This window comes from Lepisosteus platostomus, chromosome 2, assembly GCF_059453375.1.
Source record: "Lepisosteus platostomus isolate fLepPlt1 chromosome 2, fLepPlt1.hap1, whole genome shotgun sequence".
Classification (NCBI taxonomy): domain Eukaryota; kingdom Metazoa; phylum Chordata; class Actinopteri; order Semionotiformes; family Lepisosteidae; genus Lepisosteus; species Lepisosteus platostomus.
The window spans coordinates 74592140-74619748 of record NC_142612.1 but is presented as its reverse complement, the minus strand read 5'-3'; the positions used below and the strand labels follow the sequence as shown (position 1 = coordinate 74619748).

Sequence of the window (27609 nt, the reverse complement as noted above, 5' to 3'; positions counted from 1 at the left end):
TCAAATAAGAAAAAGAAGTGCCCAAAATCACAGATAATGCAATTCCTTGAAAGGAAATAGAATGTTTGTATTATGTTCGCCAGGATTTAGAAATTAGGATTGTTGGTGAAATACTAAGTCTTTACAAAAACAGGTGTCCTTTTAATTGGAATGTCATATTATCTTATTGAGAAGAGTATGTAAATACGTATTGTGGAATACATATCCTGGTATCAAAACATATCCTTAATTGATTAAAAAAAAACTTACCGACTGTATATATTGAACACTATTAAATTCTTTACAAGGTAACAATCTGGTAAACATTTAAATTGCTTGTCCTTTTTTAACATGCTAACTGAAGTCAAAAGATGGTTAGAGCAGATGAATATGATCCCAAATTCAAATACATTTACTGTATACAACATTTTACCTAATGTAATCATTAATTCTACAGTACCTTAAAATCCTCCACTGACAAATGTCCATTATTTTCCTTAGCAGTTGACTCTACTCTTCAAGATTAAAATAGTTTACTTCTCTCAAACTAACCCCAGTCTTTCTACAGATATCTACTGCAATTATTAATCTCTTTGATAATCCATTTAATCAAAATAAAGTACATTTTAATTACTGGCAAAATTAAAAGCAATTAATAACTTTTCATATTTTCATGATGAACATGCAATTGATATGTTCTTGAAGACAAATGTAAGCATTATGTACCCGGACTCATTTCTGGATAGAACTCCTTATTTGGAGGATATCCATGATTAAAACAGAAACGCACTCAACAATCCAGTGCTTTAGCAAGAGCAAACAACTTAAAAAATGCCCTGTGGTAAAACATAAGATGTAATGCTCTCACTGAAATATAATAGCTATCCTAGATGAGAAAAGTGGGACAGCAGCCCTGACGTTTCAACAAGAAAAAGACTAATGTGACTATTAAAAACAAACATTTGAAACCCTGTATTTCATGTGGGATCCATTAAAGCACCATTTTCCTAGATTAACTACATATAATAGTTAACAAAGGGTGATAACAGCATGATCTAAGAAAGTCAATCCCTTGATAAAAGCTATTAACATGATCATGTTTTACTTGTGAATATCGGTTACCATTAAAGTGCTGCGTGCAAAACATGTCTCCCTCCATACAGTAATTCACCCAGTGATTTTAATGAGGAAAGCCTTTTCTGGGGGATGATAAAATAAACTGCCGCTTTCATTTACTGTTGTCAACATTATTATGGTCATTTGCTCTTCATAAGGTGTCTCAGTCAATTGAAATTAATATTAAGCCAATTTACTGAAATGTTGAGCCATAAATGTATATATAAACTATACACTGTTGTCAACATTTTGCTTAAAAACAGGTGAATGTTTTACCTTTAACTATAGCAATGCTGTTTTTTACAGGATCTGGTGTTTAAATTAGCATATTCAATTACTGTAAGTAGACATACTTTAAGTGCATCATTGAACAGAAAACAACATTTCCCACAGGTGTGAGTGCTAAATCATTTAATGTTTGAACTGTTTTAGATATAGTTTAAATACTAAGTATTTAAAGTTTATATTAAACGTTCTTTTATAAACTTTCCTAACAAGCACATGTGACCTATTTTTATTCCATCCAATTCACGTAGCATGGTATTACATAATGTGCTGCATTAGATTACATTTTAAGCTTCCAGGCTTACCTTTATTTATCTATGCCCTTTATAAGATTTGTTTTAGTTGAGCCACGTAAGGAATTTTTATGAGGTAATGAATGTTTTATCAGGAATCAGGCATGATATAAGCATCAGAAGGTTCCTTAAAAAAAATCAACAGTGTCTATGACTGAATTATGTACAGTCACTACACCCCATAAATTTCTTGGCACTAGGCTACACATTTACAAAAACTGGACTTGCTGTATGCCAGGAGAGTTGGTGAGTAAGGCAGATATGAGATGTATAATCAAATCTGTCTGTAATAAGACAGTCTGTGATCCAGCAAGACGTTTGTGTGAGTTAAACTATAATGAAAATGTCAGCAACACTTCCAAATAGCAGCAGTGATCCTTATCAAATACATCTTCACTATTGACCCTTCCAGCACACACACCGATAAGCTGGCACACAGTACCTTGTGCTCAAATGGCTCTATTGAATGGTGTAATCATTTCATAGCATGATCGCAACTTAAAGGGTTTAATTCAAGGATCAACATCAGACATATAGCAAAGAAGAACAGAATTAGCATATAAATAAAAAAATAAAGAGTTTGCGTTCAGCTGAGTGACACCTTGCATGTCATTTATGCATTACGTAATTTGGCTTCTGCACAAATGCCGAGGGGAATATAAAAATCTAGGAGATGTTAATATGCTTTTATTCTTCACCATTTCAACAAAATTGTTTTCTGTGTACAGGGACATTGATGTGTCTGTTTTCTGCCTGTCTTAAATGTGTCAGCTGTCAAAACACTGATCTGATTAAGAAGTTGCTTTTTCCTGTTATTGTTTTCAGAAAATATATTAAAATATCACTTTTTTTCAACTGCATAGCTGGGGCATTATTAGGGCTGACATTTACAATGATCAAAGCTTGCAAACACTTTCCATTAAACCTTTATTTGCACACTTCTTTCAAATCAAATAATAAGATAAAGCACATTCAGTGTCTTAATCTCCATCAGTCTTTCTGTCTCCCCAGTTACTTACAGTACTTAAGAACACACATATTGAAATACTCCAGATTTGTTACCTCTACTGAACTCACTTGTACCACAATCCAGAACCAAAAAGAAAGAATCAAATGCAATCCAGAATGCCTTTGTGGAGTCTTTGGAAAAAAATCACACAAACATGTGATTGTAATGCAATGTAGGTCTTGTAAGGTACTGATATTAACAGATACCGTATGTGTAGAAATGGTTATTAAGCAAGGGGTGTTGATTGCACAAAGTGGAATCTCACCATTTGTTAGTTTTAGAACCATATAAACTTTTCTGTTCAAACACACAAGGCTCCCTGAATTCAACTATAGGAGTTATATCATGGTCATCAGTACTGGGACTTTTTTTAGTATGTTTTGGAATTCAGATACAGATATTGCTTTTGAAATCTTTTCCATGGCAGAATACCAGCAGGATCAAATGAATGATAGATTCTGAACACCTCAGGAGAGACTGCCCGCTCTTGGAAGTATTGTCCGATAACAATGTGTCACTGGCTGATGAAACTCAATGATAAATACTGGATTCCTGTGGTGTCTCTGTGTGTTTACACATTCTCATTTTTGATAGGATCCCCAGAAAGCAAACCATGCGTCCACAACAGCTGACAACACTTCCAACTGGCTTCTAGAGAGAGTCAATCTCTTCCTTTCTTTCTTTTTTCTGTACCTTCTTCACGTCCATTGAACAATACATCTCAACAACAGCAAGACGGAGCAGGATACACTGACAAACCCAAGATGTCACATTTTCCTGGGAATAAATATCTTAAATCCAATGCAGGGCCACTGCATGCATAAAAGCTTGAACTAATTGCTAATTTGGATAATAATTATACTGTATAATTGCTTAGTAGGAGATATGCATACAAAAGACTTCTTCCAGCAAACTACAAATTGGGCAAAGCGAGTAATTATAATTCTGTTGTGCTTTTGTTTAAGACCTTATAAATTGGACAACTAATGAGGCAACGCCTATTATTTTGTATGTTTTTAAAAACTACCTAACTGTTCAACTTTACCAGTTGGGAGAAGAGAGTAAAATTAGACTGGTTCCCCTTCATGAGTGGGGTCCTGTGTTGTATCCTATCGATTCCAGATAGGCTCTGGGTGGCACTGACTCTTACCAGCTCCATTATATTCTAATAATAGATGGAAAGAAGAGTACAAACACACAGATTTACTGCCGAATGATACATATCTTAAATCATATTTAATGTTACTTCATTGCATGTATATTAGTGCAGACACCAATTTTCAGTTGCTAAGCAACCACAGGATAGTTTAACTTTCTGCTCTTTTTTTTATAACGCATACAATTAGTTTCTAATAAGAATTCAGGTCAGATTAACAGAGTCAATTTCCTTATGCAAAAAGTGATTGGAAAAATAATACATTTTAACACTTTTTTTTCTCAGACTCTGTGACACTGCACATAATTTAGAACATGTAAATTAATTTTCCATTTAATATTTCATACTACAGGTTGTACAGTAGAACTATGAAATACAGTATACAGTAATAGAAAATGTTTGGAACCAAGCGCATTAAATTCTTCAAATTGAACATTTTAAAAATAACTTGCTTTGACTTAAAACTCATATATTTATTTTTTCAGAATTATCAAGGAGTAAACTACATTGTTAGGGTGACAAATATTGAGAATAACTGGGAAGAAGGGAAATGTAGTCGTAATATATTTTGGGGTGTCTGACAGGTTTTCCATATGATGGTAACCCAGGGAAAAGACTTTGGCAGTATGTTACCTTACATTCCCTTGGGTAAATCTTTAACTCACAAACTTAAATAGTGAGGGTTGGAAAGAAATTGCTATTTTGGTCAGGGGAAGGCAGAGAGAACAGAGCAGAGAGAACAATACCATGAAGTTTACGGACAAAATGGAAATGTCTTGGCACAGAATGTGTCAGACTGAAACACAAAGGTCTTTGGGGAGAAGATTTGCGCTTCTTTTCATCTGTTCGTCAATCTTTTGCATGCTTAGATCAACCCTTATGTCAAACACTCTGTTTCAAACAGCCGATGTTTGCGATAGTTTATGTGAATAAATAAGGTCTGACGTAGCCAACGTGGCTGTGCAGACCCACAAAATATATATACTGAAAAGGACTAAATATAATTAAATAGCTTTATGAAACATGCTGTGTATACCAAGTACTGTAACTTACTGTATGTACTGTATGTGTACTCTTCGTAATCCGTACGTGTCTGTGTGTATAAATGCATGCACATTATTGCATAACAGCTAAATTATAAATTTTCAGAACTAAAAGAGTAAAGTGAAAATTAAAGTATATCTGCAGTGTGAGGGGCAGAAGCAATCTTCAGAATTTAATGCAGAGACATCTTAAAACGGTCCGTGATAAACTTTGTAAGGTAATGGAAAACAAAAGTTATTTTAAGTTCAGGTTAGAGCAGGACCCAGGTCTAGCTCTAGTCAAAATGTTCGGCAATTCCACCATCCGTCTGCCTCTAGAAGCATGCAGTTTCTTTTACATTTTCTCATTAAAATGTTTGATCTTGTTTTCAGGTATGAAGGTAAATCAACACAGCCTGCTAAGGTCTCTAGTAGAAAGTGCTTTTCGGGGTTTGCAGTTCAAAGAGATGCTAAAAAGCCATTTGTTGTGTTTGCCAGATTTCACAGAGAATCCTACTGTATGGCCGAACCTTGAACCTTGTTCTTCATCCCCAGCAGCGGTATGACAAGTTAGGGAGACACGTCTGCAGTACAATATATATTAATCTGAAAAGAAGTCGGGTGAGGAAAGTAAATGAAGAAAGTCGAGGCATTCCATCAAGGCTCTGTCAGGGCTTGTGAACAGCCCTGTAAAATAACAGCCTTGCCTTGATGCTGTGTCTCGGACCGCGGCCCATGTCACAGTGCTGCACCAGTGCGAGTAAGCAGACCAGAGCTTGTGCTGTGATTGAGAATTAGAGATGGAAGATCGTGATGAAAGTTGGGGGGTGGGGGGTCATCATATCACCTATCTCTTACATAATACCCTAAATCCCACAGAACATAAATTTAAAAAAAAAACCAGCAGGCTCTAAAGCCTATCAAATGAGTTATCATTTATTCTAGCGTGCTCTCAGTTGTCTCTTAATGCATTAACACAACCTTGCTAGCGTTCCGGTATTAAATATTAAAGAACAGGTTGAGCAGATCAGTCTTTCCTTGACTGCTTCACATGCATGTGATTTCTCTCTTCCCTTAACAATTTTGAGACGGGTTCTGTGTCTCAGAGGAGGGGTGAAGTAGGGTTTCTAATTATTGCCGATTTTATTGGAAAACCAGTAAGGCTTGTTTCAATGCGTTGTGTTAAATGTTTTTTTTTCTCTTTAGTTTTAAATTCGGGATATTCCAAAAATGACGGAGAGGAGAAATAAAACGGATAATGCGTTGGTTATTTACAGTACAGAGGTAAAAGGGCACTTGGCAAAGCTTGGATGAAAAATGAAACCCATTTCATGTGTCAACCCGGCTGAAAAGATTTTTAATGAAATCTTTTCAGACGCTGTAGGCACTGGTGAAAAATACTACTTCTGAAACCCCCCAAAACACCAATTACAAATGGATAAAAAAGTAGGGGAGGAATTCATATTCAAAGTTAATTAGATGTGCAGACGCTTCCAAATAAACCTTCGCCTCTCGCAGACCATATTACTGTACATGTTTTTTGAACGGCGGGGTGGGGTAGTGATGGCTGGGAAACTACAGGGAATGAACTGATCGCGTCCGCCAGCGAGGCAGCCCTGTGTTTTTTCTAAGTGGTGCTGATATGGACAGCTCCGGCGAACACAGCAGGACAAAAAAAAAAGCGTTTGCTTTCAGCCTGGACAAAAATCCTTTCTGTGCTCATGAAAAGGAATTCTAAAATACACTCGTTTGCTTTATTGACATGACCAAATATAAGATTTCATTGTAAATTTGTTTTAAGACATCGGCACTGTGCCCTGACTGGACATTTGCATGTGTAGCCACGTACTAAGCCAGGAGTGACTCCTTTTTCTGTTATACCGAAACTAACAACGGAATTCGCTGGACAGAAGAAACACCGTGCATAATATATATTTTTTTAAATGTCATGCAGACGTACTGTATGGGCATGCTATAATAAAATATCCAGGTAACTCAATGAATGCTCTTTCCCTCCAAGAAATCCTCAAAGGCTACACGCAGACACATGCAGCAAAAACCTTCCGTGTCCGAAAACTAAACTTATGTTGTACACTTTCTTTCACGTTGGTCTAAGTTTATTAACATACTGTAAGTACAGGAGCAAATATATTCTCAGACAAAAATGACCGCCTCTCCCGCCCGCAGGCCAGGAAACATTAAGAAACACGTAACAGGTCGACATCAGCAATATATTCCTGTTATATCGCCTAGGTAAAGCTTATCTAGAAAGCAAGAAAATAAAAGGGAACAGCAGAAATCATCATTCATAATTTTAACGCATTTCTCAACTAGTTTCGAACTGCGTGTGTCACCAGATCAGGACCAGATAGCCCCGTAGGTTTTGCTATGGCACTTTAGAGATGTTCTCCAGTCGATGATATTTGGATTTCGATCGATTACAGAGATTGATTCTGTCTTATTCATCAGCTTCTCATTTAAATCAACCAAGAGGTCTAAGTGAAAGGATTTTAGCCCCCAAATTATACTGAATAACGGTGTTCCCCAAAACCAGAACTTGAGACAATAGGCACGATTTCATAAATAGAGTCAAACTCATCCGACACCCCTAAAAAGGCTAGATACTTATTTCACTAGTTCCCAATTATCTGCCTTAATTCAACTTGATTTATCTAACCTTAATGAAATCTAACAGATCGAAACATTCATTTACCTGATTGATGCAGAGAGAAAGGAGTCTCGTCTCACTAGTCGGTGTTAATGTACAAATGTTGATTTTATCGCCGGCCCCTTGATAAATACTCCTGCAACAAGAACCAAAGTTGATGGAATGAGTCATTACATACAGTATGTATATGTGAGCTGCATGGATGTCCAGTCCAAAAACGAAAGCGTGGAATTAACAAGAAACAAGTGTTGAAAGTAAAGTAAAATCTATTAATAACATATAATTATTAATTAATTATTATCCATGCAAGGTCCATGTTGTGTCCATCCAAAACTTTCCTCATGCCCGAACACAATATACTGTATAAAATTACCTTAATACTTGGTCTACTTGAGTACTGACCGATGCGGTCGTTTTCAGCATCCTAGGAACGTGAGCGCTCAATTCGAGAATACTTAGGAGCAAATAGCCTCACATTCAGCGTCCCCACACCGAAAGTGTTCCCGGAGCCAATGAGATGTTTAGTTCGTGCATGATTTATACTGTTGGTCGCCCATACTAGAGTCATTTAGTCCAATAACCAACATCCATCACTAGCCCTTAGTTCCACATTTTGCAGTGCGAGCGAGAAATACCGGTTCTCCAGACAACAAATTAGAAGCCTCCAGCGTGTAGCCTGTGGTACGCCTACAGCGACTCCTAAGAAATGTTGGCACGTAGCACGAATGTTTGCGATACGAAGGTGATTGAACATCATTAAGTGACAGTTTTCATTAAGCTGAGCACCGGGGTCCTGTCTAGAAACACATTACAGATGTACACAGCCCTCTGCTGCTGCATAAATCCATTCAGGTTTCTTTGGGTTGTTAACTGACATTTGGGTAAAATTTTGAGAAAAGTAAAGCAAGGTTAAAAATAAGTAAAAAGATTAACCAGACTGCTATGTTTAAGCCGTGTAGTTTTACATCTTTCATTCGCATGTTCCGAAATGTTATGCTTAGCATCTACGGTGCAAGCACTCCTCGGACACTTTTATCTAAAAAATCATTAGTCACGTATGGTTTATCTAAGACTACCCCTTTGCAAACTAAGTCATCAAGCAAAAAAAAAGGTGAGAAAAAAAAGCTCAAAACTAAAATGATGGGTTTGGATTTGTATCAGTTTAACAACAAAAGGGTTTTATATTGGAAGATACGCAATAATTATCTGGTGTAACAGTTCTCACATTAAACAATAAAGATAAGAAATAAAAATATTACTCCCACCCCGTCCCAAGATATTATAGTCCGAGTTGTACACTATTTCATTACAACTTAACTCAAATGTAAACAGTTTAACCTGAAGTTAACCGAGTTCGCGTTATAGCATGTACTCCGGTTTCATCCCACAGTTCACAAACATACCGTACTGGCAGGTTAATCGGTTTCTGGGACATTGGGCACTGGTGTGAGTGGGTGCGTGTCAGTGTCTTTGTGTCTGCCCTGCGATGGATTGGTGTCCTGTCCTGTCCAGGGTGGAGCCTGTCTTGCCGAGACGGACTCCGGCTCTCTCAGGAGCCTGTACTAGAAGAAGAGGTTAGAAAACGGGTGGAAAAGAATCGTTTAATGTCCGTCTTTAAAGGCAACCAGTTGGCAGGTTGTGTATCCTTAATCATCTGAGAACCTGTTCAACCGTCGCATTTGTGCGTGAGGACGAGAATGCACCGAATGCCAGCACTATATAGTGTTGCTTACGTTGAACACTACAGAAATCACACTATTATACAGTATACGCGATCAGGATTGCCGTAGTTTGTGCCCACTGGCTGTTGTCCTGTTCATGTCACTTACACCCTCTTGTACAGTATGTGGCGTTTGCTCCTCTCACTGAAGAACCGCCATTCCACAGTCTGTATAGGTACTCCTCAGATCGAAGTGTGGTTATCACGTTTCTTAAACGCGGATCCTTTTCCAGTACTGTATATGGTACGGGGAGCAGCGGAATTGGAGACAGGGCCACAGTACTATGCTGTCAGCTACAGCAGTAGCAGTAACACCTAGACGGGGCGCATTCCTCTGTCAACTAGTGCTGGCCACAAATTACTGTATATCCACGAATAAATGTCTTCCCAATTCCGGTGGCTTGGTGTTGGCAAGTTTCCTTTGGGTGCAATGGTGCACAAAATACGATGCTACTGTACATTTGAGAAATTTGGCGTTGGTCAAAAAAGAACCATAGTCAAGACATAACGCAATGCTGTAATTTGTTCTTTCTATGGAGAACCCGATTTTGCCATTTCATTCAAGTGAAGGCGACCAGTCATGTCAGTCATCTTCAAGAACCTTCATTTTCCTTTTCTAGATTTGAATTTCTCGTTCGGCAAGCCCGTGTGGTCATGGTGCATGGTGTGGTCACGGTTTCTGAAAGATCCTTAGCATCCTAACCTCGTCAAGGTGGATCCCTTGAACGAATTCATTTCTAAACTTTCATGGGGTTCCACGTCACAAGTGGAGAAGTTGGCGAGTCCCTTTTCTGGTGTGGATTTTGTCCGTTTTTTTAACGAGACGCCGGTTTTCAAACTTTATTTTCATATGCGCTCAGTGAGGCTGGACTTGAGTAAAAGCCGCAACGTTGAAAACAAACAAGGGAAGCACTGCGTTGCTTTATTTAAAAATAAGGCGTTACTTGCACAGTACAAATAACCTGATATAAAAATCAAAGAGAACCGGCAACAACCTGCATACAGTACGTCGCTGTAGCTGCGATAACATTGGAATCATAACCATCTGGATACAATTCCAAGCGTAATTAGACTTTGGCAGAAAGCTGGAATTTAAACCAATTTTTCCTTGTTTTTTAAAGTTGAATGGTGAACCCAGAGACGTGGACATGAATACTATAGGAAACGCTTCAAAAAGAAATAACGCTATCTTTCAATAAGTTTATATGTACTGTATAAGTGGTTTAAAACAATGACTGGGAATAATTCTCTCTTCTTGGCTTTAAATTCGACTAATGGAACATATTGCCCGGTGTCAGAGGCTTATAAACAATATCTCCTTCCTCTCACGTACTGTGTGGTGCTTGTTTTTGGACTGGCTTTAAATGGAACTCTGCTCTGGCAGATTTGTTGCAGAACGAAAACCTGGACCTGCTCGGTGATTTACTTAGTGAATTTAGCGGTGGCCGACCTCCTGTATGTCCTGTCTTTGCCTCTGCTGATTGTGAGCTACGCTATGGACGACGTCTGGGTGTTCGGTGATTTTGCTTGTAAGGCGGTGCGTTTCTTTTTTTACACTAACCTGTACTGCAGCATCAACTTCTTGATGTGCATCAGCGTCCACCGCTTCCTGGGAGTTTGCTTTCCTTTGAGGTCCATGCCTTACCGGACGAAAAAACTCGCAATTCTCGCCTCAGCAGCAACCTGGATCTTTGTGACTACAGAGCTCTTACCGACGGTTGTTTTTGCCCGTTCAGGCGTTATTAACAACATGACTGTGTGCTATGACTTGACCAGCCCCGATAACTTCCAGGCATATTTCCCCTACGGTGTGGTTCTGACCATCACGGGTTTTCTGATACCCTTCCTCATCATATGCGCTTGCAACTGTTTAATGATTAAGACATTATGGAGGGCTGAAGAAAAAATTAACGTTGGAAAGGAAATCCGCCGAAAATCTGTTCGGACCATCACGGTGGTATCCCTCCTTTTTGTGCTTTGTTTTGTGCCTTTTCACATTACCCGCATGATCTACTTAATCGTTCGTGTGGACTTCACTGAAGATTGCACCGTTCTTAATTTTGTCATGCTTTCGTATAAAATCTGGAGACCGATCGTGAGTTTTAACAGCTGCATCAATCCGATTCTTTATTTTACATCGACAGACAGCCAGAGAGGTCGCCTTCTTGCTCAGCTAGGCAGAAATAAAGTACACCCGGCTGTCAAAAGTAATAAGCCAGCCCAGGGCAACAACAAACCGGAAATAAGAACTTCGGGAGAGAAGCACACAAAACATTAGACACCTGTCGGATTTTGTTGCCAAGAACACATGGACTGCAAATCAGAGATAAAGGCAACCAAGCAAACAGAGTGGACACTGTGAAACGACAGGCTGAGATGGAAGTACTAGATTATTAAAATGCTTTAAATTGACTGGAAAAAATGGCTTGCATGAACAGATTTTCTTTGCTATTCAATTAGAGGATAGTAAGGTCAACACCGAGTACAGTTGGATGTAAAGAATTCAGCTTTCGAAAATAAAGACGGGGGTGAACACGGTTTTATCAGGACACTTCAGCAACCAAAAATAATTCTAATAATGTCCTGCTTTATGCTTTATTTCACGCGCTCTGGAGAGTTTATCCAGTTTTAAAGGGGAACTGCAGTCCCAACTTCTCAGACCGGTTATTAAATCTTGGTAACTAAACAATTGACGGTAACACAATTTTACAAATTCCGAATTAAACACAAAACCCTGAACTTTGTTGAAGTACTGTATAGTTGCCATTTTGTTGCAAATCCATGATCTCTTCATGGGTGAGAGCCAGAGTTTGCGAGAAATCACAAGGTGATATGCCCCTTCCTGCTCACGAGTCACTCTTAAAACTCATGTAATATGATGTACAGGTGAACATATACACTCTGCACAGCAGACACATCACCACAAATGTTCCAACGTGATCCGCAGAGTTAAGCGAAACAAGAAATTTAGTCTATTTTGTGATGTAAATTGGAGGCTTTACACGTTACTGTGTACATTTTTTCATTGTGGTTTGATATGCACTCGTCGATGCCAATTCTAACCCTAAAATATCGAAGTAGCGACGCAGTTCCTTTTTAATGTCCTGAAAGGAATTTCTGAATTGTATAAGATGCTTCCTCAAAGCAGACTTGCAATAGTTTTCCAAGTTAAATACATGACAAAAGCCATTATTTAGGCTTCGTCTTTTGCAGGCAAACTTTAATGGGGAAAGGGTGACTTTGATAATCTTGTTCAGAGAAAATTGCACCGCTAAACCTTTTTTTGGTGTTTGAATATTTAAGTATAAACAGTTGTACTGCAATTTTATTAGAACCTTCTGAACCATCCTATTAAAATAATGCACAGGAGTACTTCAAACAAATCAGTGTACTAGACTTATTTGCCATTTCTGCAATTAACATCAGTTATAAAATTTGGCCTTGCAAAACTAGTGTTGTTACATGTATAAAGTCAACTTGACAGCAACGGTATTATGAAGAAACTTTATTTGAAGCTTGGTAGTAATGGACCAGAATGACAAATTTGCATGTACAAAAAATATTCTTCTCATGAATTAAAGCAAATTTCATACTCCAAAAAACACAGCCTACTGATGTTTATATTCCTTTAAATGAACGGGCTTTCCGATACCAATCAACACTTTAAAAAAACATGCAGAGGTATGGGATTCAGCTAATATTCAAGTATGTTTAGCACTACTGACAGTAAGGATACCTAAAATACAATTATCAGAACTTCATGTGTTGGGAGTGTATTGCAGTAAGTACACAATTAAAATTCACTTACAGTGTCAATATCAGTGAAGCTGAATCCAAGTAGGACAGGTTGATTCACACACTGGATAATGTATGGTCACACTTTAAGACTTGAGATGCATAACAAATGTTACCTAGATATACTGTAAGCATGTTTGTAAACAGTCGAGGTTTAAGCCAAAAAAAGCAATGCCTTTGAGTTTGTAACTCATCTTTACTGAAGACCATGCACAAGTGCAGTATTGAAGAGTTTCATCTTGCATAGGTGCTTTTCACACTTGCCATCCTTATGCTTATAAATTCAAAATATTTTTTTGAAAGCAAACTAATGACACAAATACATTAATTAACCCATATGTCCAAGGCCAAATTATCTGCTGTAGACAATTTGAACAAAGTTATCACAGTGTAAATGAAGAAATATTAACCTAAATGTAAAAAAGTACAATCAATCACTTATGGGTTTTTAAAAAAGAACCCACAAGAAAAAAAAAATATTCTACAGATCACAGGGTTTTTAAAATCCCACCTTTAAGGTGCATCACAGAAGAATAATTCCCAAAACACCAAGTTACAGTAAACACAGTAGAGAATGAAATTTGCTGATCAGGACTTCAATCCAAGCCTCCTTTCAAAGACTTTGGCTTAGGTAGTTGTAAAAGTAACACAACTATTTAAGGACGCTCCTGTGTGCTAATGAAGACAGGTGGGTACAATAGTGGTCAGGCAGCTGCAGACAAAAACCAAAAATGACTAAGAACACTACAGCTGAAGAAATTTAAAACAAGGAAGGGGGGGTGGGAGACATCACAAATTAGTGCTCAATTTTAAAGATGTATAACAAGGATCAAATTTACATTTTAAAAAGTCTTCCAAGCCAATCCAGCAGCAAATGTAGGCGTTACTTTTTGTCTAAGTAAGCCTGTGCTGGAAAACCTATACAATAGAGACCCCTGCAGCTGTTGTACATCTGCAGCCTTGCAGTGAAGTCAAGGAGAAATGTGGTTCCTGCGGTCAACACTAACTCTGTTCCGAGCAACCACTGCCAGAATGCTGAACACAAAAAAATTGCTTTTTCAAAGAAGTCTACCAAGCTGTCACAGTTATCACTAAATGCTTACCTGTGCACCAAGCCTGGAAAGATAACGGTTTCTCAGTCCAAAAGCTGACATGGGCTTCAATCGGGCCAAGTCCTCATCTTTCTGCTGGTGCACATGTGCTCTTTTCTCAGTTCTGAAAAGATAGGAATTGCATTCAAAACCAGAATATTGATCGATATATTTCCATGAGTAATTAGCTAAGGGAAAATCTTATGGACAGGAGCATTCAATAGTTCATTACAAATATTTCCCCATGTTAGTCAAAACAAACAAGACAAACTGAATAGGAAACAAAACGTTTATTTTACTTCATGAATACACTGCAGAAGTACAACGATTACATACGCAGCAGGATTTGATCTCATGCGGACGCGAGTGCCCAGCAGGGTCACAGATGTCAGACTGAAAGAAGCTTCAGGATACTCATCCTTCTCAAAATTACATTAGTAAAAGAATGCGAGCATTAAGAAAATGTAAAATCTGTTAAACCAAAGTGCACTGGTCCAGAAGCTGCTCTGCAGTCTACAATTTAAAAAGATTTTGGAGGCAACATTTGCTATAGTGACGCATTTCTGTAACATTAAATGTAGCAGCCTTTAAAACACATTGAAGCAGCAATACAAAAATTACTCTTATAATGCTCTAAATTTGAAATGCTATATAAATCTGATTTTATATTCAAACGAATATATACAAAGTGAAAATTTTGCAAAAACCTTTACAGTAAAAAACACCATTTGATTATGTACACGCTTCACATGAATAGACTAATGTTAAAAGGTAATTTACCCCCATATACCATCATCTTAAACACAAAAGCCTACAGAATTTCTGTAGTATTATTTCAGTCACACACAGGTTAGCTGTAGAAAATGATTGTGTCAGTGTTTGTGGTAATGCCCAAGGTGAGAATGTAATTGAGAATTGATTCTTCAGCTTGAGGACTTGGTGACCACTGGAAGTTTACTTCAGGATGCTACTCAATATCCTCACCTGTAAGACATTACAGTATAGTGAAAGTTATTCGAGAAAATTTGTGAGTGCGGAAAGCATGCAGGTTAGACAAAATGAGGCAAGCACTGCCATGTGTTACAAAATATTTAGGGATCACACAGGTACACAATGGTCAAAGACAAGTTGTCAAAACAGTGAAGTGGGATAAAAACTAAAACAGAATGGCAACAATATTCCAACTCTGACTAATGCTGTGCAGAACCCCAGAGCATCCTGACCTCAGTTTACTTGTATTTAGTGAAAGGAAAGAACAAAACACTTGAAAAACCTCACACCATTTTAAAACACCCTCCCAGCTGTGTTGTTTGAAAAACATTTTTAGCAAAGTAGAAGGATCAATAGCAGAAAAACAGAGGTTTGAGAACCATTGCTATAAAATGCTAGGCCTACAAGTCAAACATATGCCGTGTACTCATGCCAGATTATCCTAGCAATAGTGATTGATTAACTGTGCCTTTGAACAAGTGCAAAAAGATCCATAATCCCAGAGTTTATGGTCACAGGCAAAGTGGGGGTACTTGAAAAGTTTAAACTATCAACACAGACCTTCTTACTTTACTACAAGATTTCAACTCAACCTCATGCTTTCTACTTACTCAGCTGCCGAAACCTCTTTAAGTTTTCCTCTCTGGGATGCTGATAGATTAAGTTCTCCTCCTAGAATTAAAAAATATATATTTTAAACCATAATCACAGTGATAAAGAAAACATAAGATGCTCGTGTCAAGCTTCACTGTCTTACCTCTGAGAAAATCTACGAAGTAAAGTACCACCACAGCTATCAATGCCACTAAAAAGAGGAGAGAAGAATTCAACAGTGACCTATGCAATTGCTCTGTAAAAGACATTCCAATTAGACATTAGAGCAGAAAATGTGTTCCATCTAACCACTCTACATATTACAGAAAAGTCTACATTTTTGAATGTAGAAAACCTTAAAATTTCCACAGTGCTTACAACAAACGCAGGAACTGAAGAAGACTTCAAGAAACAAATATCCCCGACTGTCCAGTATGGATCCAGCAGCAATAGAAATTAGGGCAAGTCCTAAATTCTGGATGGACTGCATGCTGAAAAGAGAGGAACAGAAGTGAAAAGTTATTGCCATCTTCTGTACTGAATCTCAATGGTAAATAAGAACAAATCAACCGATAACTGTTATTCCAGCTTCAATTAAGCAAAACATATAACCATGCTTGTTTTTATGTTCAGCTCTAATAGAAAAGGCAGACACTTTTAAATGCTGTGCTACATCTCCATATGTTCACTTAATCTGAATCACTTACAAGCCATAGGCAGTTCCCAGTTGATGTTCTGGAACAACAAAAGCCACCATTGGCCACAATGCGCAAGCAAGAAGTGAATACGACAGTCCCAGTAAACACTAAGAGAGAAGGGAGAACAAAAACGAACATTTGCAAGTCACCGCTTGAGAAGAAAACCAAAAAATGTCTCTGGCATTTACCAATTAGTGAAGATTAAAACCTTTAAAATTTTCCGATCTGGAATTTTAATAACCGGGGCAACCTCACTAAGTACAGCACCGCATTCCCTAGTCTTTTGACATATTGCTTTGCCAATATCACTAAAATCCTAGAAGAAAACCACTTCTTAATGCCTATAATGCCAATGTTTACATACCGTAGGCAGTGTCACTAATATTTCATGGCAAAAAAAACTTGTAAATGTTTATAAAAGAGAATTTAAAAAAAGGTGTGCAACAAGGGTTAAAAGAATAAACACTCAATGATCCGCAACATCTTTTCAACATGCATAGAAGGTCAACAAGTTTATGCCAGCAGATGCTTTTGTTTAATGAGGCACTACACTTAATACATACTGTACATGTCTCCGACACCACACTGCAGCTATTCTGCATGAACAAATGTCAGGAAGTGTTACCATTGCTATCCAGGGGTTCCAGAAGGTAAAAGCAAGCATCAGATGTGCCGCAAGAGTGGTCAATACAGCGCACAGAACCCAGATCACATTCTTCCCAACTCTGTCCACCAAAAACCCCAAAATGGGAGATGCAGGGGCTGAGATGATGTATACAATGCTGTGGAAAAATTAAAGCCAGGAATTATTATTTGTTCAAAAAACAGACAAATTAACTCTAATAAAGCAAAGACTAGTTTGTGAGAGGTCAACACCACCACACTGAACCTTGCTGCATGCCAAATGAGGCCCAGATTTTTATTAAAATGCTCCAAATGAGGTATATTTTACCAATATACATTAACACAGATGTAGTCTATAATGGGAACTTGCCTGTTAATTGCTCTGGCTTGAGCTGGAGAAAAGTTGAACTTTTCAATGAAGAAGACCCTAAGAAAAAATGTTAGAAAATCTATTGAAATTGGGCTGGACAAATGATTATTTAAAATTTAATTGGTATATGAATGGGATATAAATAGGCTTGACTACATTAACTTACAGATATAAATTGATTTATCCTGTTCAAAGCAACTCTAATTACTGCTTTCTATTAGTATTATACAGAAGCTTAAAGCTGGAACCTAGTGAGAAAGTTCTGAATACCCTTTTCATTTATCAAATTAATTTAACAAAAGTCCTTCATCACTAGGTTGCTAAGTAATATCAGTAGGAGCTGCCTCTGTTTACTATCACGAAAACAAAATGGCAGATGCCTTCTGTCCAAGCTTTATCTGTCAAAATTCAAATAGTACTTTTTCCATTAAACACAGCTGTTTAGTTTATGCTATTTCTAAAGTTTTGTGTACACTTACTGGCCAAGTCCAATGAATGGAAAGACTGCTACATAATAACCAACACATATCAGGAAAATGAGCCACAGGGAAAGTGAGAAATCTTTCACATCTGTCAGCTTAATAACTTCACCTAAAGAAAAAACAGAAACAACCTGAAGCTTTACCAAGAAAACATTTCAAGCATTTTTCAAAAAAAAAAAAGACCAACTCTAATCATGAGAAATCCTGGACTACCTAATATTAAGTGCAGGGAACCTGCAAGAAGATGTACAAATTCAGACTGCACTTAATTTATGTAGACATGTTCTGCACATAACATATGCAATAAAACATATTGTTGATAACTTCAGATTAAAGGTTAAGTATAAGGCACCACACCAAGTGGGGACATTCTGAGAACAATATGGTTCATGACTAGCATTCCAATATTTGAAAAAAATGAGTACAGCGTAAAGCACTCTTTCCTTAAGTCCTCTCTGTATTCACCCGACTATTATTCCGTAAACTGTGACCATCAAGATGAAGGAACTTGGGCTTTCCAGCTCTCAAAGCCGAGACCAAGAAACTTCTAGAGTAGCTGATCATTGCTGTCAAGTGAAAATCCACAGTTCCGACTCTTTGTTAAAGAACAGGACTCACCGGTTTTACCCTGCTCTTTGTTTAAGATTCTCTCGGCTCTCTTGTCTAGGTAACCCAGGATCAGTGCACAAATTAAAGAAAAAATACAAGTGGCAGAACCTAAAAAATAAAGAGCAGCATAGGTCAATCTAAAGGCAAGAAATCACTTAATTTTGTCATTTCTGGTCACTCACAGAAGGACAGGAAATAAGTCAAGCACGACAATACCTGAACCATGCAGAAAGTATCAACAGAACTATGCAATGCCATTTCTTGACCTGACATCCGCATCATAGCAGTATGTTAGTATCTCTCATTAGAAGTGAAACCTTACACAGCAGTAGGTCTTGAAAAAAGTTGAATACGTCAAAAACCAGTTCCTGTACTGGAGTAAGAAAATTTCAGGTTGCAAGCTAATTACAATTAAAAATGTTGATTGAGTCGAATTTCAAAAACTAAGAATGATCATTGTCATATTCAACAATGTAAGGATTATCTAAGGTTCCTATAACAAAGTGTATTACTTACAGGTACTGGACTAAAATGTACTTTCAGGTTTCCTTTACATCTAGCATTAATATAAAAACATGAAGCCTTTGAAACCCTAACCCACCATCAGTGCTGGTATTTAGTTACATGCAGCCAAGGAAATGGAAGCTGAACTGTATTGCAAAATGAAACTGCTTACAACAATTTGTCCAGAACATGTACATATAAACGGGATAAAGTTACAAAAACTTGGCAATGCCGTTACAACACTGACACAGTGCTACTCTATTTGACTAGACTAAGGATTTTTTTTGAGCACCCAACCAAAACGCAAGGCCTGCATCTTAAAATTTAGCAGCTTAAGATCCCCCTTTCAAAAGATTTTAACTTAGGCCTTTCTGGATTATTTGACAATAGGACTATTGAAACCATTCTTGCCCCAAAAAAAGAAAAAGAAGTTCAGAAAAGATCATGAAGCTCCATTAGCCAGCAACAGACTGGGCCCACCTATCATCAGAGTAATGCCCAGTGTGGTGTGACCTGAAGAGCCCACCAGGGCCGCTATCCTCGAGTAGATCCATCCCATAATGTTCATGTTTACCGTGCTGCCCTAGAGGTCAAACGACAGGAACTTTTCAGACACCTGACTGATTAAGCACAATTAAACATTACGGTGAAAGCACACTGCAAAACTATCTTAAAAAAAGATGACTTATAACCCTCATTTTCTAACACATTTCGTGAAGTATAAAGCTATGTAAATCACAGAACGCAATTTTACCAAGATGCCTGAAAGCTGCAGGTTTATCCTCTTCAACTGTATCACATGCTGACATGCATGCATTACTGATGACAACTTTATTATATCTCAAAGATTATAATGTTTTTATTATAGCATTTTAAAGGACAATTTATTGAGACAGTGGAAAATCTCATTTCCCAAGGTGCCCTAGGGGGAAATCGCATGACTATATTTCCACGTCATATCATACATAACATCTATCGCGCAAGATGAACATGAAAATTCCAGCATTCTTTGTGCATGCAGTGGGATGTGAAATTAAGATCTACCCGTCTTCGTTTTAGAACAAAAATCAATTTACTTGCATTCTATCCCTCAGTCTTAGGATGTAAACATTTTTCTTCCTAGTCCACTTACTAATCGAGCCATGCTTAACTGGAGACCGAAGACCAAGTTCAGCTCCTTTCCTTTAAACCAGCTGACAGCATACGTGTTCTGAGCAACAGCCAGGGACTCGCCACCAATCCTGAACAACCAAAATAAGAGCAAAACTATATTTGCATAGTGTGGGAATGGATATGATACGTCATGGTACATTTGAAGGAGACACTTACCCAAACACAAACCTTCCAAGTTCCATCAACCAAAAGGCATTACATAATGCACCTGCTGCAAAAATAACCTAGGGATGATTTGGACAATTCATATCAAAAGTCAAGCAACAGTAAAAACTGCACAAAGTTAAAAAACAAATACGCGTCTTCTGGATAATCTTTAAAAGGAAGGGTTTTATAATCCTAACATTGTTCAAAATCAATAAAAGCCAAACATGGTTTTAATTTGATAAATTATACATGATGACATCTTTGAGAAATATTGAAACTTCATCGATAGAGGATTAACCTTACTCTTTAGCTGGAGAAAAATATCACAAGTACTTACCTGTCCAAAGCAGACGAAGAGACTAAAGATTATTGTACCTAACCTGAAAAGGACACATTAAGGAGGAAAAGTTTTACTTTGCAAAAAATAAAAAAATATATATTTTACAGAAAGAAGAGGCAAGGCTCATTCCAAGCCTCTTATATAGTGATGTAAATCAAACTGTCACCCTGTTCGCTTAATTTAACCTCTTCTCTGTGCAATCTGCTAGACCAGCGGCCTGGACACTTGCTGTGTGGCTCAGTTCTGGGGACTGTCCAGCATAAGAGATTTGAATCTTATTCAGGGGCACACTGCAATAGCAATAGCCCCACTATGGTGGTGTAAATTTATGCTGAACGGGGTCATGTTGAATTCTCCTGCAGCGGGAGGCCAGCCTTAAGCCATAGTGGAATTCCCCACTGTTTCCGGTTCACGCCTGTGAGGAGTCAGAAGCATGGTGACTGAAACCCCCCAGGCTAAAAGCTGCAATCACCATCAATAGATGAGAATATTATAACCAACTTTTACAGGAAAGTTATTCAGGGCATATAAGGCTGGAGACGATTCAAAATATCAAATTTGTGCAAATTATACAATACATCACTGTTCTTTTTTGATATGGTCTGAGCGCATTGAGATTCACTCTGAAAACATGCATTAAACCTCAGCACCTACCTGATACCGAAAACCCTGTCCAACAAAAAGCCTCCAAAGAAGCAGAGCACAACATTCGGCCAGGAATACCATGCATACAACTGCATGAACTTAGAAGTGTTGAGTTGCATATCCTGCCAGGAAGATAAATGAATACCATATCAAAACAAAATTACTTAAGACGTATAAAGCATCATAATTTGAAAACCTCGTGGTTGCTGAAATCAGAATTGACCGCTTTAGTTCTTAAAGTAGATCAAAACATCTCAATCATGAGTTACCAAGCACTCACAGACCCTAACAATCAAAATAGAAGTATCGTGGAGATGTAAACATGGACTAAGCTATCACACCTAATTAATGGATTATCCTGTTTTATAAAGCTTGAGTACATGCATCTGCAACTTGACAGAGCATTAAAGAGACCAAGGTAAAAATGCAGTACAGGATATACAATCTACAAGTCAATGAAAATAATCTGGAGCATGGTTGGAGACTGGTTGATTGATTTAGAACACTTCTGGTGTTCTTTGCAATGGGTAACAGCATTCCACTAACTAGGATATCTACTTCTCCACTGAACTACTCACTCATCACACATGGACAACCTGAAGTGCAAAGACAATGCACATTAATGAACCCAATATGGCAGAACACCTGAATGTTAATATACGTTTAAGAAACACTTCACAATTTAGTTAGGCTAGATTGTGCAAACCCAGCGTGGAATGTACCCAGAACACCAGGGATAAACTGTGGAGATGAGGGTAAAATGAAAGGGCAATATGCTTGGTTACCATAAAAGGTGTCTGTAGAAAAGGTAGGATGCTCATTTAACAAAATTAATGTTGACCCGATTAAAAGCAAAGACTTCGGCAGAACAAATCTGTAAATCTGATGATCAGAGAATGTCGGCTAATGTTAGCACATATAACAGTATAATGGAGAACTAAGCTAAATTTCCACCTCTATTATTCAGGTACTTGGAGGAACCCATTTCTGCTTGTGCAAATACAGCAGAAGCTGTCAAGTCCATCAAACTCAAATGATTCTTTTATCCTTTTTAGTGTTAGCTGAATTACATGGATCAGAACAGTTAAAAAGAAAATGTGGCAACTGTGTAATCTTCTCCATGTGACTGTTTGCTTTGCTTTGACTTCCAGTCAGAACTAGAAGGGGTGAGTATGTTTAAACACTTTGTGGAACAAAAACGTTACGCCACAGACACTGGTCAGGTACTTGATTTTCTGCCAACAAACCTTAATGAAAAGTATAACATTTGATGGTCTATTGACTTTATTATAATCATATTGTCTGATATTTGCTTAAATAAAATTGGCATCAGTTCTTTTTTCAATAGGACAAAGCAAAATCTATTTAGAAATAAGGCTTGCCCCGAGAGACAGCAAATCTATTTAGGCCCTTTATACTATTTAATGTGGTTAAATAATTTTCTGAAAACAGCCTAAGTGAATGCTGGAGGGTTACATGAATGACAACACCCATGGTAACGATACCTGCAGTTTATACAATGAAATCCCATCCTATCAGCAGATGGGACTATAGATCAAGGCTACTCAATCTGCAATCTCCTGCAACCAGTTCTTTGCTCTATTGATCTAGCTAATTATCAATTAAATTAAGGAGTTAGTTGTAGCAAACGTCAGTAATGGAGTGGATTGGAGTTGCCCAGATTTACAGACTCAAGCAAATTGAATTAGCCAAAATGATTTAATTTCAATCTACAAAATCTATTTGAAATCAACTAGGACCTTTAAAAACTTTACAGTCCAGAGTTTCTTTCCATACTCTGAACCAGGGATGGGGATAAATCAGCAAGTCCTCTGCCTTCCTTTCTAATTCGTATCTTAATTACTTGATGGTACTAATTACAAGGATAAGGTAACATTTTTGGGCTTCATCAGTGTAAATTAAGGGGTCTTAAATTCAGTTGCTGGAGGGCCTTGTTTCTTCTGGTGTTTGTGTTGACCTGAGTAGTCAATTAAACAACCTAATTATTTTCTGAATTAGATATATATAGGATTTTTCTCGAGGTCTTTACAATTGACTGCACAAGATATTCACTTCATTAAGGGAACAGTTACCTGTAATTCAGCTCAGAGCCTGAATAGAAGGTTTATAATTGTGCAGCTAATTAAATAGAGACCAACCATGTAACAAGAGAACGTGGCATGAACAAAAAAACAGAAGACACCACACCCTCCAGGAACTGAGTTATTGAAAAATACTCTGGCTCTCAGGGATTAGAGACACAATCGTGTTTCATATCAAGTGAAAAGTGACATCTTGGTCTTTGTCGGCTTTGAACACTTTAATTGAATAATTACATTATTGAATACATACAGCCAAAAACTTCAGAATAGAAAAAAAACATACCAATACAATACTGCTACCTTTATCACCCTTGTAAACACAACCACTCTCTCTACTTAGAACTCCTGTAATTTGCTAAATCCACACATATTCAACAACACTGGACATGGGCACAGAGAGGCAATTTCCCCCCCCAATACAAAAACTTACCTGTATGACCTGAGTCTGAAGTGCTGCTGGATTATCGTAGCAAAAGTAGCTACCTGCAAGAAAAAGGCTTGATCCGTCAGATTGTGCTCTTAATTTGAAGAGCAAAAAGGTCTATTCCTGACTGGCATCCTATATGAGAGGTGTTAGTGGGGCCAGCAGGGGGCGCTCATCCTGCGGTCCACGTGGGTCCTAATGCCCCAGTATAGTGACGGGGACATTATACTGTAAACAGGTGCCGTCCTTCGGATGAGACTTAAAACCGAGGACCTGACTCTCTGTGGTCATTAAAAATCCCAGGGTGTCTCTCGAAAAGAGTAACCCGGCGTCCTGGCCAAATATCCCATTGGCCCTTACCAATCATGGCCTCCTAATAATCCCCATCTATGAATTGGCTTCATTACTCTGCTCTCCTCCCCACTGATGGCTGATGTGTGGTGAGCGTTCTGGCGCACTATGGCTGCCGTCGCATCATCCAGGTGGATGCTGCACATTGGTGGTGGTGGAGGGGAGTCCCCATTACCTGTAAAGCGCTTTGAGAGGAGTGTCCAGAAAACACTACATAAGTGTAAGCACTTATTATTATTATTATTTTTATTATTATATTGCTGAACTCGACTCCTCTCCTGAGATGAGGACAGGGCCATTTGAAAAGGGTACCTGTTATGAAACGCCACAGAGCACTTATGAGATGTGAAAGAAGGCTGCGCTTAGTGAAACTGCAGCCTAGTTTTACCACAAGAGCAGTGCACCTAGATTTGTGCAAGGTCAACAGTTGAGCTCTGCGGTTCTCCAGCCTACAATTTGTACGAAAGCACAGGAGTGCAGGTTTACTGGAACACCTTCACCAGGCTTTTTCTGCAGGGATAAATTCCCAAAGACTAAACACTTAAGCCCTCTCCAGCCATGCACAGGGCAAGAACAGCAGTGTCAACACCTCCTGCTTCACCAGCACAGCATTGGGGATTCAGAACAGTCCAGTGTTTCACAATCCTGATCATTTTGGTTTACATTCCAGGTTTTCTTGGTTTCACTTTTGATTCCTTAATTAACTGAACCAAAGTGGTTGGATCTGTTTGTTTTGTGCTCCTTAAAGGCTGAAAAGGGTAAGGTGGCTTATGAAGTTTTAAGAGGTACCTTAAACAATGAAGAGTACTCTGAGCCCCGTTGTATCTGCATAACAGTGTGCACGTTTATCACTTTAATGATAGGACTTTAAGGGCGGTGAGTCTGCACGGTTTTGTCGCGACTGCTTGTTGTCTTGTTTGTGAGCAGAGACTTAACACCTCCAACTTTTTTTACAGGGCAGAATAATACGTAAATTGGACTTAAATAAGCGTTTACTGTGTTAACAGGTTATTTTGCTGCCCACTTAAGTTTGCCATCGAAATATACTGTTGTTATAATTACATTTTCAGTCAATCAAATTATCAGTTGTTTTATTTGTAAGCAAACTAGATTATCCAATCAGTGGACTTTAGCCCTTTAAACTCTCACGTCTCTCGTAAGCGTAATTTAACGCCTTAATTTTTTAAAAACTTAACATATCATGCAATGTATGTGATGTGTTGGGACTCAGACCAAAGTCTTAAGTCGCTTTCGAAACGAAAATCATACACCGGACTCACCGAATCCTAAAAAGCACATGAAGATCAGAACCACAATTCTGTGCAGTAGTGTGCTAGGATCACAGATAGACGGCATCCGTCTTCCTGGACCACTGCCATCTCTGTGATCTGAAACTTCAGAATTATCTTCATCTAGAAGACCCCTCCGCTCTTCCCTCTCCGCCATCTTTCACCTCCTATGGCAAACAGAAAGACACGATCAGTCATATGACCAGCAGGAACACGTGGCAGTCGTCCGCGCTCAGCTGACTTGGATGAACGTGCTGCGGTGCAGTTCTGCAGTTAGCCCGCAGGAACATTTGTCGGGTTTGTGAAATGTCTTAGTGCGGAATTCTGCAAAAAAAAACAGGTTGTTTGCGCAGCGCGCCTCCACGGCTGTGTAAAACATTATTAAAAAAAATCAAAGTTTATTCTTCGAAAGGCTGGCAAAATCAAAAGTAAGCTTGTTGCGTCTGAGTGTTCGCATTTCAAACGGTAGCTCTCCGTTTATTTCTTTTACTACGTGAATAAGGCGAGTTGCCTCTTTTTTCAAGAAAAAAACATTTCAAATATTTAATGCTTGATAAAAGAATGTAGGATACAAACAACACCAAACGTGTGCTCGTGGCTGTTGGATCAGACTGGTTGCCAGTGTCCTAGTTAACAACTGAGCTAGCGACCTATTTATTATTCTGGGATAACAATGCCCTTTCCCTTGTAATGTGTCAAATTCCCACAAATCAGGTTTAGAAACTGATTGTATTCGTTGTTCTGGCATGTTTTGCAGCTATTCAGTAATAGGTAATAGGTTTCCCGCACGAAACAAATGCTTAAACACTTAAGTTATATGTACAAGAGAAGGTGCACAGGTGCTACACTAGTACCATTTGAACTAGTTTCTGTGGCTAAGATCTCGTAAAGACAGACCTTCCCTAGAATACATTTCAGTTTGTTCTTTGTTCCAGCAGAAGTTAGCAACAGCTTTTTAATGATCTGACATGAGCTGGTTTAAATTGTTCACCATTTAAGTTTTAGTATTTATCTAATAATTATGCAGCATTTTCTGTGAAACTATCAGTTGAAACTTAGTCTTTTCAGAATGCTACTAAAGAACCTGGAAGATTTTTTTTATGGATGTAAAGAAATTCGTTTCACAAAGGTGGATACAATTAACAAAAAATAACCAATGAATCTGGAAGAGTAATATAGAGTAAGCATGCACTGCTATATTCTGTGTTCTCATTCACATTCTGGTGTCTTCCTGGAGTTGGTATTTTTATACAGGCAAAGCAATTCTGGTCTATATCATTTCCATGAATGCTATTTAATCTACCCACAATTCATTCTACCTGAGTCATCTGTCAAAAAATTTAATCTCGGCATGACAAACAGGCCTTCCTCCTGGAACCCTATGTAATCATGTTGTAGCTCATTAATTCGAAGCCTAAATATAATCCTTTTGCCTGGGAGGGGAGATCATATTTCATTATTATATTAATCAGGGCTTGGGATAGACATTACAGTAAATCACTGGACAATCCGGTGAGGTAATAAATTACTGAGTCGTTTGTGAGTGGTGAACCCATTTTGAGCTGAAATTGCAAAGTAGCACACTGTAACTTGCCATGCTGTTGTGTTCAATTTCTTTAAAAATCACCCACATATACTGTTAGAAAATATACATTTGTAAATTACTGCAATTGTACTTAATCGTGACACGTCCATATAACAATGTACATTTCACAGCTCATCAGTGAATTAAATTTTTTCAGGGCATTTTTCATGACACTAACACAAGATAAAAATCTATTTAAAATGTACCAATTACTTATACATATCGGGCAATGCAAACATAAATACAAAAATAAAAAATAAGGACTAAATTGGGACTTTTTTCATTGTAATCTAAAAAGATTATACTAGCACAGTGAAAGCTGGAATACTTTTGCTATAGATATCCAACTACATATGTATCTATGTAAATAGGCCCTGTGATAAAATGTTATCCTGCAAGAACAGATGTAATCCACACTAATCTCTGATTATGTAGCTCTACTGTATATCTGAGATTTTCATTTTTCCCTGCTGCACTGACGTCCTGCCCACTTGATATGAGATATTACCAGTACCATCATGTCCTTTGAATTGCAGATCATTTCTACC

The 27609-nt window shown here is 38.0% G+C and overlaps 2 protein-coding genes across 6 annotated transcripts in view; both read right to left on the bottom strand.

The window, feature by feature from the left end:
- schip1 (schwannomin interacting protein 1) overlaps window positions 1-10901 on the bottom strand; it is a 250052-nt gene extending 239151 nt beyond the window's left edge. The window contains exons 1-2 of one of the 3 annotated variants that reach the window (XM_088618265.1): window positions 10810-10901; window positions 7574-7664 (exon numbers count right to left, since the gene is read on the bottom strand). In XM_088618265.1, the coding sequence (XP_088474391.1) occupies window positions 7574-7664; window positions 10810-10886 (168 nt within the window). In that variant the 5' untranslated portion in view covers window positions 10887-10901. Of the gene's footprint in view, window positions 1-7573; window positions 7665-7901; window positions 8143-10809 lie in introns of those variants that run through there. The other 2 variants (XM_088618246.1, XM_088618256.1) reach the window with 2 other exon arrangements.
- A 1835-nt stretch (window positions 10902-12736) lies between these two features.
- On the bottom strand, window positions 12737-25669 carry mfsd1 (major facilitator superfamily domain containing 1). Of its 3 annotated transcripts, none has more exons than XM_088618307.1 (17): window positions 25468-25669; window positions 23843-23895; window positions 21320-21432; window positions 20663-20705; window positions 20335-20402; window positions 20138-20246; window positions 19486-19588; window positions 18511-18609; window positions 17890-18001; window positions 17411-17467; window positions 17042-17198; window positions 16426-16523; window positions 16097-16209; window positions 15882-15929; window positions 15736-15796; window positions 14147-14258; window positions 12737-13778 (listed from the first exon to the last, which is right to left on the bottom strand). In XM_088618307.1, exons 1-17 carry the CDS (start codon window positions 25631-25633, stop codon window positions 13719-13721), a joined length of 1572 nt encoding a protein of 523 aa, XP_088474433.1. In that variant the 5' UTR covers window positions 25634-25669; the 3' UTR covers window positions 12737-13718. The 3 variants fall into 3 exon arrangements, with proteins under 3 accessions (XP_088474433.1, XP_088474423.1, XP_088474439.1); XM_088618297.1 differs by having other exon boundaries at window positions 12737-13755; XM_088618313.1 differs by lacking the exons at window positions 12737-13778; window positions 14147-14258 and adding an exon at window positions 14410-15118 and having other exon boundaries at window positions 25468-25668.
- Between the last annotated feature and the right edge of the window lie 1940 nt (window positions 25670-27609).